The 13,434-nt window shown below is 34.2% G+C and overlaps 2 protein-coding genes across 3 annotated transcripts; one reads left to right on the top strand and one right to left on the bottom strand.

Annotated features, from left to right (window-relative positions):
- Window positions 1-459: 459 nt before the first annotated feature.
- LOC125828126 (uncharacterized) lies at window positions 460-6,151 on the bottom strand. 2 transcript variants are annotated; one of them, XM_049507431.1, is made up of 4 exons: window positions 5,858-6,151; window positions 3,874-4,106; window positions 2,958-3,741; window positions 460-2,810 (listed from the first exon to the last, which is right to left on the bottom strand). In XM_049507431.1, exons 2-4 carry the CDS (start codon window positions 4,102-4,104, stop codon window positions 637-639), a joined length of 3,189 nt encoding a protein of 1,062 aa, XP_049363388.1. In that variant the 5' UTR covers window positions 4,105-4,106; window positions 5,858-6,151; the 3' UTR covers window positions 460-636. The 2 variants fall into 2 exon arrangements, with proteins under 2 accessions (XP_049363388.1, XP_049363389.1); XM_049507432.1 differs by lacking the exon at window positions 5,858-6,151 and having other exon boundaries at window positions 2,958-3,715.
- Window positions 6,152-10,462: 4,311 nt separating this feature from the next.
- LOC125828189 (eukaryotic translation initiation factor 5A-4-like) lies at window positions 10,463-13,129 on the top strand. The gene is made up of 5 exons (XM_049507511.1): window positions 10,463-10,705; window positions 11,700-11,822; window positions 11,912-11,968; window positions 12,056-12,130; window positions 12,859-13,129. Exons 1-5 carry the CDS (start codon window positions 10,583-10,585, stop codon window positions 12,958-12,960), a joined length of 480 nt encoding a protein of 159 aa, XP_049363468.1. The 5' UTR covers window positions 10,463-10,582; the 3' UTR covers window positions 12,961-13,129.
- Window positions 13,130-13,434: the final 305 nt, after the last annotated feature.

Here is a 13,434-nt window from a genome sequence, read left to right on the forward strand (position 1 = left end):
TTTTTAAGTTAAAAGTCATAAGCGGTTTCTTAGAGTTATGCTTGTGTTTTTCACTTGGACACCTTAGCTCGGACTTTGAGTAGGAATAAAACATGCATTTTTAATGTTTAAGCACAAAATTAATATGTAAAAAAGAAATTATATGTAGTTGCCAATATCGAATTTAGAAGTTGCAGATTCTGAATAAAGGAAGTCAATTTTAATATTATATCAAACTCTATTACACTAGCTTTTTGGTGCACATACAAATTCCATTTAGATTTTTAACGAAAAAAATTTATGATTTTTAATTGCCAGAAAATGATTTATTTTCCTTTTACCAAATACACCCTTAATCTGCCCCCATTGTGGCAGAACAAAAAAAAAGTATTCCATAATACTTCCATTGACATAAAATTATGATTCTTTTCTAAATAAATCCAAAAGATGCATTTGGGAGTGCTGTTGATCCAGAAGACATTATGCTGAATACAGAATCAATAACCCAATGGGCATCACATCATGATGGTGTCTCAAATTATGTGCTACCAAAACATGTACAAGGAAACCCATAGCTAACAACTTCACACCTGAAATTCATAAACAAAGTCCCTAATGTGTTGTAATAATCATGAAGGTGATGAATTAAAGCCTCATTCACATAGTTTTAGTAAATGGGACAGCAGGAGGATGATCTGCAGGGCATCTTTGCCTCCTCGGACGTCTAGTCGTCTTCCCCCCCCACCCTGTTAGGCTTTTGTCCTCCAAACTGGATACAATGTTACTCAAATTCTGCTTTAGAGGAGGGCTTAATGGGGTTGACACAGTGACAGGGGTGGTCTCAATCACCATCCTCCGCCTTCCCCTCGTACCTCCATTCCTTCTCTTCGATCCCGAGTTCCAAGAATGACCTGTAGCTCTCATCAACTCTCCGAAGGTCTGAATGTCTTCAGTCACTTCATGCCTTGACAAGGAAGCTAACCCGGGAAGGATATCCCTTTGAAAGTCCCTCCGCTGTCTTCCCCACCTTCCTTGTCCTCTTCTGGTTCGGTTTGTTAGTGAAGTGGCTCCTGCATCTTCCACTGGTTGGACTTCAGGAACAAAAGGCTTGGGCAGGTAGTCTTGTTCCTTAGTCTCTTCTAGCTGCAATGTCATTGCCTCAAAGTAATCCATCTCCATGGTAGTAGTAGGTCGCGCAACAATCATAGCATCCTCGACTATTATTTCTTTAGACTTGCTCTCAAGTTCACTCTCAAAAGAAACGACTATGCCAACAAACCAACCTAGGGATCCCAGAAGATTATCAGATGGATCACTGCAGATGGTGTCTATTTGACTGGATGATGAAATGGAAACTATAGCTTCCGCTGCGACCCTGACAACTTCATCCTGTGTTTGCTCAGGTTTGTGTTCAGGCAACTGCAAAGATGCTTCTTTTTGTTTGCCATTTTCTTTAGACAAATTGTCTAGCTCAGTTTCCAGAACAGGAGGAGCTTCCAAATCTATCTCGACGACAGTCCTCACACTGACATTATCGCTTTCGACAAAGAATGAATCATCATCTTCAGTAATACATGAGTTCAAATCGAAGGAATTTCTGATAATGGTAGCTTTTGTTTCCATTGCTGTCTCAGCAACAACTGCTTCCATGACAACCTGTTTCTCGGGCTCAACCATAGAAAGGTCACAAGCTATGTTAATGTCAATCACTATTCTCCTCTCTTCGTGTCTGCTGTTTTCTTCTATGGGTGAGGAACAAAGAGTAGCAGACGTGGAAACAAATGAAGACGACTCATTTTTGGAAGCACATGGAATTTCAGGAATTGGAGCCCCCAGAATTTTCCTGACACTTCGGGTTTCCCCCAACTCTTTTGAGGCCTTCATGTTAAGATCTATCATTGCTGGTGCAATATTCTGCGCATTGCAGACGTCGCTGAAACTTTCCAATGGGCCATTTCCACAGATAGGTGAGTTTGTGTAGGCTTCAACCATTCCATTCATGGTATCTGTACTCTCATTTTTGAAACTTGGTTTAGCTTTAAGCCACGGCAACACTGGTTTACAGTCTTGAGGCTCTCGTTTTTCATCAACCAACTCAAGATCTCTGCTGGCAAGTTCCTCATTTACTGAATCCTTTGCTAGTACATTCAAATCGAAACCTTTTTCTGATATCAAGTCCATATTATTGGAGGTAATAGGAAATTTCTCACACCCATTGTTAAAGGAGCGGTCAGATGTCAAATTGTCACTCTTGTTTTGCTTCTCAGAGTCAAAAGCAACAGAGAACCAACGGGTTGATTCTTTGGGCCCAGATGAGGACCCATGGTAAAACCCATTCCTGATGGAGAAATTAGTAGCCTCACCTAAATTTGATCTAGAACTGCCATCAATATGCCACTTGTCTCCAAAAATATCATGGCATTGAGGTGATTTCGGGATCTTACCAACCATGGCACATGAGATCAATGACGGGTTTGTATGTCCTGATGATAGCCTTGCAGCAAAGCCACTTGGTTTACCCCAAGAAGAGAGTGTGTGCGACCATGAATCAGTAAACTCTGAGGAATTAGCGAATGGATATGGACTAGCTGTCCGAGAAGTGATAAATGGTCTCCCATAGGTATATTCGGACTTCTCATGATTTCCGTGGAAGGTCTCTGGACCATGCCCCACTCTCTCTTTCCATAGGTCATCCTTGAAATAGTGAGGTGATTGAACTCCAGGACGTAGAAAGGCTTTATCAAGCATTACTTGTGCCAGTTGGCGTGGTGTAGGGAACTTGTTGTGTGAAAAACTATGAGGTACTGGAGTCAAGCTACCTTCGACTTTACCTGCAAAACAGCAAAAGTAAGGAAACATTTGACATACCATCACGAAAATCCATAAAAGAAGGAAATTTTAATGTGGAAGCAACCAAGTCAAGATAGGCGCAGACAACGAAAACTCTGGCAGTTGTATATACCACAGGTATTATTTACCTGTTTCATATGTGGAAGGGAACCAGTCCCTCTCTTTGCCTTTACCAAGGCTTGTATGATGGGAGTTCCATGTGGTTTCTCTAGGCAAAGCCACAAATGCTGGATTTGAGTTAGCGGAAGCATTTAGCCTTCTTGTCTCCTTATGACTATTACCATATCCAAGAAAATCAACAGGCAATGAGATTGCTTCTTCAGGCTGAGCTGGTTCATTGAGATCAGCCAACCTGACTGAGCTTCTGAAACACGAATGGGATGCTGAAGCATCTTTTTTATCACTCTTTGTACCAGCACCAGGGAATAATCTTGTACAACTCTCTTGGGAAACTTTATCATTTCCATTAGCACGGGAACTTGGATAGAACGATCCTTCATCATCTCGCAACTGCTCAACTTCATCAGTATCTATGTACTCATCAGCTGGAAGTTGAAGATCGAACATCTTCTTCTGTAATTTTGAGGGCCTGGCATCCAAAGATTCACAGATCTTTGAAGAGCAACCATTTTGCATTTGACCGTGACCAGACTGTACATCATTCGCTTTTGAAGAACTGAATGGAGAATTTACAATTTCAGTACCAGACATAGATGGTCTAGCATAACTTGAATTTGCAAAGGGGAAGCTGTTGGTATGGCCTTTCCAAGCATCTTTAGGTAGTAGATGGGATCCAAGAATGTTTGATGAAGATGATGGCTCCATTGATGTCCAAGGTCTATGCAATTCCGTCCTTTTAATGTCATGCATCATGTCCCTCTGAGTTCTGTAAAGGCGATGAAGTTCAAATACCTACGAGCAAAGATTTACATAAGTAGACATTTTGCAGCAAGCTGGAAAATGCCAGAGGACCAGTATAAAACTAAATATAGAACTTATAACTTTAACAGAAAAATGAATGTTGACCAGTAGAGATAGAATTACCTGATTCTTGAATGTTTCCTCGTGTTCAAGTATTTTCTGCTTTAGAACATCCTTATCATATCCAGGATCTGAATCTATCGTAGTCCTTGGCATGAAACCATTACAGTATTGAGCGTTTGTGAAGATTTTCTCTCCATAATGTAGGGGCCATCTATTGTTTAAATCCTCGCTAAGGTAGCTCATGGAGTAATAAGCTGGTACATAGCCTTTACAATGGGCTTGTGCTACCATTCCTGCTGACAGTAGGAACCAAATCATATAAATAAAACCAAACAGAGTAAGGAATTATGCAAAATAACCATTATTAATAATGAAAGAGCGCAACACATCCGATATTCAGACTGTTTTATGGACCAGTACATCCTTCAAACGTTTAACAAGCTGAATAGCATCAGTATTAGCAATCAGCATTACATGGCAGGTATAGTGAACTGACGGGAAGTGTAAGACAGCATATGTTAACTGGCGGATGCAATATTTATGTTGCACTCAATATAATGACATCATTGGCACAATGCCACTCAAATCTCACATAGTTTAGGTGCCAATCTCTGCATATCAAATTTGCATTTTGAACATATTGTACTCTCTCTGAAGATTTTACTTTACTTCAGCCAGAACAACATAAAAGAAAGCAATTCGTATTCTGCTTTAAGTGGATGACTTTCTCACTTTATATTAGTCTTCCCCGTGAAGCTTTCTCAAGACTCATATGAGTGATTTTGGAGATGATGAATCGATGATGCCAGGTAAGAACACACAAGATTATATCAATGGAGATTTTAAGATGCTCTTTCAACCGTTCAACACTTCTCTATGACTCCTTAATCTCTTCACATGGTTGTAATCATTTAGACGTGGAAACATGGGAAGATAATAGTATGTCTACCAAGTAAACTTGCACCAGACTGTTCTGATACCAATCAAATGAGGAAAAAAAGGAGCATTTTTCCCTATAAGGACTTGCTAAGCTATACATCTAATTGAGTAAACTGTTTATGATCACTCTTCCTATAGCTGTAAGTCAACACACTCTTTTTGAGTCACTCGCTCGATATAGCACAGGGTTACAGGCAACCAACTCAACAGTCCAGCATACTTCACTGGAATCACCAAGAATAGAAGAGGAAACAAGTAAGACAGTAACAGAAAACAACCAATATCGCAGCTAATCTAGACATTTTTTTATAACCGGTGATGTCAGGACCAGCTTTCGCGCACCTCAACTAATTCCCTGAATACCTGACACCTCCCACCAGCAACAGGTGAGTTACTAACTCAGATGAGAAGAAATCACCTAGTGTTTTTTCTTTGCCTCTGCTAGAATTTGAACATGAGACCTCATGGTCCTCAACCCACGTCACTGACCCCCAGGCCACACCCTTGGGTGCCAATCTAGACATTTTCCTACCAGCAACACTTGAATCCAAAACTCCTCAATTATTAGTGTATCATAATCTAGTAATGAACATGGATAATCTTGCACCAGTAAATGTATTTGAAGGTCACAAAAAAACAGTCCAATAATCACAAAAACAAGCCAATGCAAGCACTTCTGCTAATAAAACGTCAACATTAACTGATGCAATTCAAATCCTTCAACCAAAACTATCAAACTAGAAGGCATTTCATTATTAATGCCCCATTAATTTAGACTAAGAAACCAACTTACATCAGTTAATGAAGCTGGAAAAGATCTCAAATTTTTATTATTTTTTTTAAAAAAAGATCACTTGTCAAATCCAAAACCATAACCAAATTAGTAAATAAGGCAACATAGCATGTGAGATGTATAAAAACTAGAAAAACAGAAACAATAACTTCAGAACCCCACAACTGTTATTACAGATAGTATAAAAACTTGAATAAATTAACACAAAAATGATTAATTGAATATTAAAACAAATCAAATATAGAAAAAATTGATATGGTCCTAGGTCTTAAAGTAAAACAATTATAAATCTACAAAATGTAAAGATTTTACCTCAGACCCCCATCTCCTCAAGAACCCCTTTCTTGAAAAATTACATCTTTTCAAGAATCATGGAGAATTAGCCACACACACAAAAAAAAAAGTAAGTAAAATTAATATTAATGAAATACAAAGATGGTTATTTTGGTAAGAACATTGAAGAAGGTAAGATCCTTATAAAACTGAAGAAAAAGATTAGAGCTTTATCATTTTCAACCTTAGGGGCCAAAGCCTCACTGAAAGAAAGGTTCTTTAGGACAGAGAAAAAGAAGGTGTTTTGTGTGTGAGCTTTTGGGGGTGTGGGGTGTGGGGGTAGGGGGTTGGAGGGGGGTAGGGGAGCTTCTAAATGTATAGACCTATATTCTGTAGAGAGAGAGATCCCAGATAAGAAATCTATCACACAAACAAACCAACAGTGACATGATTATTTGTCAACATCACATCTCTTTTCTTTTTGCTTTTGTTACCCTTTTTTCCTTATTCTGTGTTCGACACCTATATTGAAGTTCAATTAAATATGAATTTACATTAGATAATTTTATATTAGGGGTAAAACGATTTTTAACAAAGGTAATTCTATATCTAAGGAATTCAAATCTGAGATCACTTCACTACAATTTTTGTTGTTTTTTTTTTCCTTTTGTTACTTCTGTCTCTCTCTAATTTAATAAGCTGTGGCTTCTTTTTGGAAAGAGTGAATCTCATAAAATGTTAAACTATCATTGTTTTACTAGTTTTCATTTCTAAATTATTGAGTGTTTTTATTTATATTTTGGAGTATAGCTTTTTTCTTGAGAAAATTCACCTAGCTGAATATATGACAAAATATTTATGATAACTTGTTGAGAGACATGCAAAAACTGAATTTTTTTAAACAAAAAAAATATGAGTCCAATTGGCATTATGGTTGATTTGGGATTTTGTCAATGCTCAATAACTTATGGACTTTTTTTAAAAGGGGATGTTATCTCATTCACACAATTTCTTCATGTGTACTAACGTGTTGTAACTTGAAACTCTTTAGAGAAACTTTTAGAATGTGATGTTCATATATCATGATATATTTCTCTAAAAATATTTTAATATGAATAACTTAATTTTGTAAACAATTAATAATCTAGATATGAAACTCATGCCATGATGATAAGTTAGATTTGTTTTATATATTCACTCTAAATTAAAAGACAACCAAAAATAGTGGTTGGTGCCTTGGTGATAAGGACATTTTCTTCCTTAATAAATGAAAACACTTTTGGTAGAACATTTAACTTTAAAATTGAAAAAATTTAGTACAATTTTTTATTAGTCTGAGTCCAATAACAAATATACAATACTATTATATATAAATTACTTGAATACGATAATTTTTAATGAGAGTTTGATTATAAAAATTACATACTTTTTTCCTTTTAAAAAAAATCTTGAACTTGAAATTGTGGTTGGCTTCTTGCAAAAAATATTTAGAATTTAAATATATTTTATCTAAATATTGTTTATACTTTCTAATTTCTAAAAGCTAGCAAAATCATCCTACTTGATTAATTTATTTGAAATATATAATTAAATTATAAATCTTATATATGAGCTACTAAATATTATTTTCTTCTTTTTCTTTTTTACTTTATTTTAAAAAATTCGAAGTTAGAAGTTGAAGATTATAATTTTTTTACTGTAAATATTTGCATAAATTAAGACATGAAAAGAAGTACAATGCTACTTCTAGAGTTGTAGGACAAATTGACAATAGACAAAAAAAAAAGCAGGACCCATTGAGAGTGTGGGGCTGGATGACAGGATGAGGCTCGTTATATTTCATCCGTTCATTTTTATTCGTTCATTTTCAATTTTGTACGTTTTTTCAAAAAATATTAAAGTAACTAATATGAATATTTTACTGTAATATCATATTAATATATAGTATTAGATTTTAAAAAATAAATAATTAATATTAAAAATAAAATAAGAAAAACAATAATATTTTTCTTAATATATTAAAAATAACAAGTAAATATAAAATTTTATTTTTGAAAGAAGAGTAAAAGTGAACAAAGGGGAGTTACATTTTGTGTTTTCCTTTTCTTTTTTTTCATCTTCTGTTCATTATTCACATTAGAGTCCGATTAAATTCAGATTCATCGAGATTGGATTCGCGCCCGGAAATTCCACATTAGGGGTGACGTGTACTCCTTAACAAAGACGACTTCGTACCCAAGCAAACTCAAACCTGAGACCTCTTAATTACAGATGAAAGAGTGGTTACCACTCCATCATAACTTTTGTCGATGATTTTGTGTTTTTTTAGGGTAGGGCAAACAAAGTATTTTGCTGAAAAACCCTTCAAGTTTTTGGAAGGTAAGATTTGATGCTTTCTGAATTCTGATTTGTGTCTGATTGGTTGATACTCTGACAGAAAAAAGTATATAGTATAATAAAGTTAATTATATTGTGGGGTACTGTCATAAAAGCATGTATAGTAAGAAAATGCCATTATATGTGTCATGTACCAACGTGGTACTTGTAGAACACAAACACTTATACACGTTTAAGACTCTAATACGGATTTCGAACATCAAATAAAAAATTAAAAGAGAAATAATATAAATCTATATATTGTTTTAATTTAAGATTGAACAAATTTAATAGTAAGATAGAGATAAGAATATATATACACCGTCTTTCACAAATTTTATTTATGTGATTGCACTAGTATATATTTGTTGGACGAATTTATTAAAGCGTTGCTTTTTCAATCTTAATTTATATGATTTGATATGAACTTTAAGAATTATTTTTTTCTTACATCAATTCACCCTAAATTTCATACTTACTTTCCTAAATATGTACTTATCTTTTCAGACAATTTTCTAGCAATTTTAAAATTTTGAGCTACAATAATAGTTTCCTATGGAGTTTTTGCAAGCCACACCCACTCCAAAAGTTCTTTTCTCTTTCGTAAAGATCAACATAACATAAAAAATAAAAAAACTTTTGAAACGTATTTACTTTCTCTCTTTTTACTTTCACGACCACATCTCTTTCTATTTCGATTAATGTCATAAAAAAATATTGAGAATGCAAAGGAAGAGATCAATATTCTGAGTTGTTGGGCTAATAGATGAAAAGTAAGTTTCAATTTATATAAAAACCGGATCAAATTAGGTAAAAAATAAAATATAAGTCAATTTTAATGGCATTGTTACATCAATTGATACCAACCAATAGTGAATGTAATTATCTCACAAAAAATAATTATATTAATCATTAAAAGATTATAAGTCTATTGTTAATTGAGAGACAATTATATAGACAACACATTTAGTTTATCAATTATTATATTATTATGATAATACAATATATTGAAAAATTATATTATTTTTCATCGTTATAAATTTGAATTGCTCGATTGGATTTAAATGCAAGCTCTAGCTTTAACTTTAAATGAACATAAGTACTATTAGTTAGTTGAATTATAATTTTTCTAATTATTAGAACTAGATGCAAGTAGTGTGAGCCAAAGTGGTTGACATTTATGTAAACAAAACAAAACATAAAGTACTTAATATGATATACTATTTTTTTTCTCACTGATATGCTATTCAAATTGAATAATTTAATTTGCTATCATTTTTTTCTCTCAACCGCTAATTAAATTCTAAAAGAAATATTTAAAATTATTCCTGAACTATACAAAATGAATACCCCATGTTATTAGCATAATAATTGGGATCTAGACTACCGCAGTGTAGTACTTATTCCAATTTCATATGCAAATAATTTGTCCAATATCAAGAAGAAGTTTTCTTTGATAGACACATAAATTATATTATATTTAACTCAAAGTATACTCATATGATTGTGATGGATTATAACCCACTTTTAGAACATGATTCCTAGCATTCATATCAAATAAATCGAATACTTCTTATCGTGTAAAACTATGTTCGGACTAAAACACACAATGTATGAAATAAATAATTGATTTTTCTTGATTTTTTTTTTTCAAACAATAACTTTTAAATACCTGAATTATCTTTTTTAGCAATGAACTCTCCGTTAAGATTTTTTTAAAAAAATATTAGTTTTTTCACTCACATATATATTGAAAAATAACAATGCTAACTTGGATAACACAAAAACTAAAATCAGATTATACCATTAATATAAGGACTAAAAGTATCATTTCTTTTCTTATATAAATATTAATTTTGTGATAAGGTCATGTTTCATATTCTTAAAATAAAAATAAATAAATAAAGAACATATATTTTCAAAATCTATGACCAACCCATTTTGAATAATTTAATTTAATTCATGAAAAAAAATTACTTAAATATACAATCAATTTTATCATACTCTCTAAAGTTTCTTATCATTTGAAAAAATTACAAAAATATATACTCTTCTATTTTCAGATACATCACTTTACGTAATGTATCAGGCTGTAAGCAAGGTATTGATACATTGATCGATATATCTGAAATCGAAACGTAATATATTGAAACTTTGAGGAATATATCCAAAATCGGTACACAATGTATAGGAATATTTTAGTATGTATCCAAATTCCACAATTTTTTTTTTAATAATTTGAAAAAGAATAAAAGATTTGTATAATTTTTTTCAATATTCATCAAAAGAAAGTTTAAACGCAGAAGAGAAGTTAAGAAAACCCTAAAAATATAAAAGGGGGCTTTAGGCGGAGGCGCAGGTGTTGAGAAGCTTTATTTGTTAGTGAAAATGTCTGACGAAGAGCACCAATTTGAATCAAAGGCAGATGCCGGAGCTTCCAAAACTTACCCTCAACAAGCTGGTACTATTCGGAAGAACGGTTACATTGTAATCAAAGCTCGTCCTTGCAAGGTTTCATTTTTGCATCTAATTCTACTTTTTTGTTAGTAATTTTGATTATTTGTACAATAGAGACGGATTCAGGATTTGAAGCGAAGTTCAAATTAATATATGATGATAACTGCGGTTCAGTATTTAGTAAATTTATTATTAAGTTCATGGATCTGGTATTGGATTTTGTGTAGTTTATCTGCAAAATGTGAAGTAGTTAATTATCAGTATACAAAGTTATCTGATACATGTTGTTGGTAGGAGGTGACAGGTATTAGGTGGAATTAATGGAAAGTTGGCCCGTACACCACAGTCATTAAAAAAAACTGTTTTTGAAGTTATCCCGGCGACAATGGCTAAATCCAGCTACTTGCTATATATGTTAAAAGTAGATAAGTTTTTCGTTATTGTAAGATAGTAAAATGACTAAATCTTATTGAAAAATATATTAACATTTTGAAAGTATTGAAGTGTTTTATAGTGTTAAATAACAGACTATGGTACTTTATAATATTGATTAACAGACTATTGTACTTGATTTGAGACGAGATTACGCGAAGAGGGATATATTAACTCAAAAGTAAAAGGGAAAAGGAGGATATACCCCTCAACTTTGCGATTTGGTGTTGATAACCCCTCACGGCTCACGGCTCACGGCTCACGGCTCACAGCTCACGGCTCATGGCTCATGTATACCCCTACCGTACACAAATGGCCCAATGGCCTAGATATACCATTTTTCAGCTGATGGAAGTGAAATTATTGATTTTAAGTTTTATTAAAATAAAATTCATATTGGATTTGATATCCTTCTCTCACGTGAATATATTTTGCCTTTGACTAGTTTGGTTGGATTCAAAAAGTTCTAAGTTGTTGACTTTTGTGGTTGGATTCTAAAGATTTTCAGCTCTTCATTGATCGTCTAGTTTCAATGCAGATTTTAGTTTGGCCTTTGTTCCTCATTTTTCCCTTCAGTACTTCCAGTGTTTGCTAATTTTGACATTTCTGTTTACAGGTTGTGGAAGTCTCCACTTCCAAGACTGGCAAGCATGGACATGCCAAATGTCACTTTGTAGCAATTGACATCTTCACTGGCAAGAAACTTGAGGATATTGTTCCCTCTTCACACAATTGTGATGTATGTACTCCTCGAGGTCTTCATGTCCATTACACAATGTTCTTATCTTTGCATTATCGGTTTCATGTATGATGATTGTGTCTGTGCAGGTCCCCCATGTTAATCGTACGGATTACCAGCTTATTGACATCTCTGAGGATGGATTTGTATATCTCTATTCCCTAGTCACATTCTTTTTTTGTTATTTTTTATGAAAGTGTCTGATCTGTGTATTATTATTAATAATAATATAGGTGAGTCTCCTCACTGACAATGGTAATACTAAGGATGACCTGAGGCTTCCAACAGATGAGAGTCTTCTCTCACAGGTTAGTAAGCTGATCTAGCTCATCCAATTTTTCAGCACTTTTTCCAAGTTATAATTTGAAGTCAGAGTAAATATTTCGAGGCTGGTGGAAATATTTTTAGTCATTGCAGTATGCATGCTCAAACTCCCTTAGAAGCTTAAGTGGGTTTGCGAGAAGATCGTAATTCATTTGATTCCCATTTAGTAATTGTTTTTTTGGTTTCCCACCCGTTGTTCAGTACTTGCATTGGTGTCCGACTAAATCCGGATTTGTGCTTGGGAAGGTCTACGTTTGTGTGTGTGTGTGGGTGGGGGGGTGTGTGTAAAGTGTTTCCTAACAAAGACGATTCCGTACCCCCCACTCGAATCCGAGATCTCTGGTTAAGGCTAAAGGAGTACTGACCACTCCACCACAACCCGTGTTGGTTTAGTAAAAATTGCCTTACCTTCTTCACTCATGTTTTCGTTTTGAACTGTTTTGTTATGTTTTTACTTGAACCGAGGGTCTATTGGAACCAATCTCTACCTCTCAAGGTAGGGGCAAGGTCTGCGTACACACTACCCTCCCCCGACTCCACTTGTGGGATTACACCAAGTATGTTGTTGTTGTTGTTGTTCCACTTAGTAAAAAGGGGCACTTTGTTGGTGCATATTATGAGAGTTTTTTCGAGTTCTGTTAAGCTGTTAATTCTTCTGCTTCTAGAAAATGTTGCAGGTTTCCTGACTAGTTCTAATTTGCTAAATGTGCAGATCAAGGATGGATTCGCCGAGGGTAAAGACCTTGTTGTGTCTGTCATGTCTGCCATGGGTGAGGAGCAGATTAATGCACTGAAGGATATTGGTCCAAAGTAAAATGTGCCAAGGGAGAGGAGGGACATGACAGTAGCGGAAAACGGTACCAGCTTGTTCAAGAACATCTACTTCTACTTAGTGTTCTCGATACGCAAGCCCCCAATTTCTATTTGATCCTATATCCATAGTCCTTGAGTTAGATTGTTGTTCTAATATTTGTTGGAATTTTATCTGTTTATTTTAAACGTTTTCAAATGTGGTGTGGAAAAGTTAATCTGGCATATACACAATTTTGTACCTTCAACTTTTTATGAAGCTAGAAATTGTCTTCGTAGGAATTAAAGACCTTTGTAATTCTGTTTTCCTGCATCTACATATGGTTAACCTCTTTTTTCTTAAGTAGATAGTATGTCAATCTCCTCGTTCGATATGTTTAGGGGTCATTTGGTAGAGTATATTAGAAATAATAATGCATGCATTAACTTTCTGTATTAGTAGTATCTTGTATCTTGTTTGATACGTCTTTGCATTAGT

The sequence above is a fragment of the Solanum verrucosum genome, unplaced genomic scaffold (assembly GCF_900185275.1).
Source record: "Solanum verrucosum unplaced genomic scaffold, falcon-dt-bn FXZP01000053.1, whole genome shotgun sequence".
NCBI classification, from domain to species: Eukaryota; Viridiplantae; Streptophyta; class Magnoliopsida; order Solanales; family Solanaceae; genus Solanum; species Solanum verrucosum.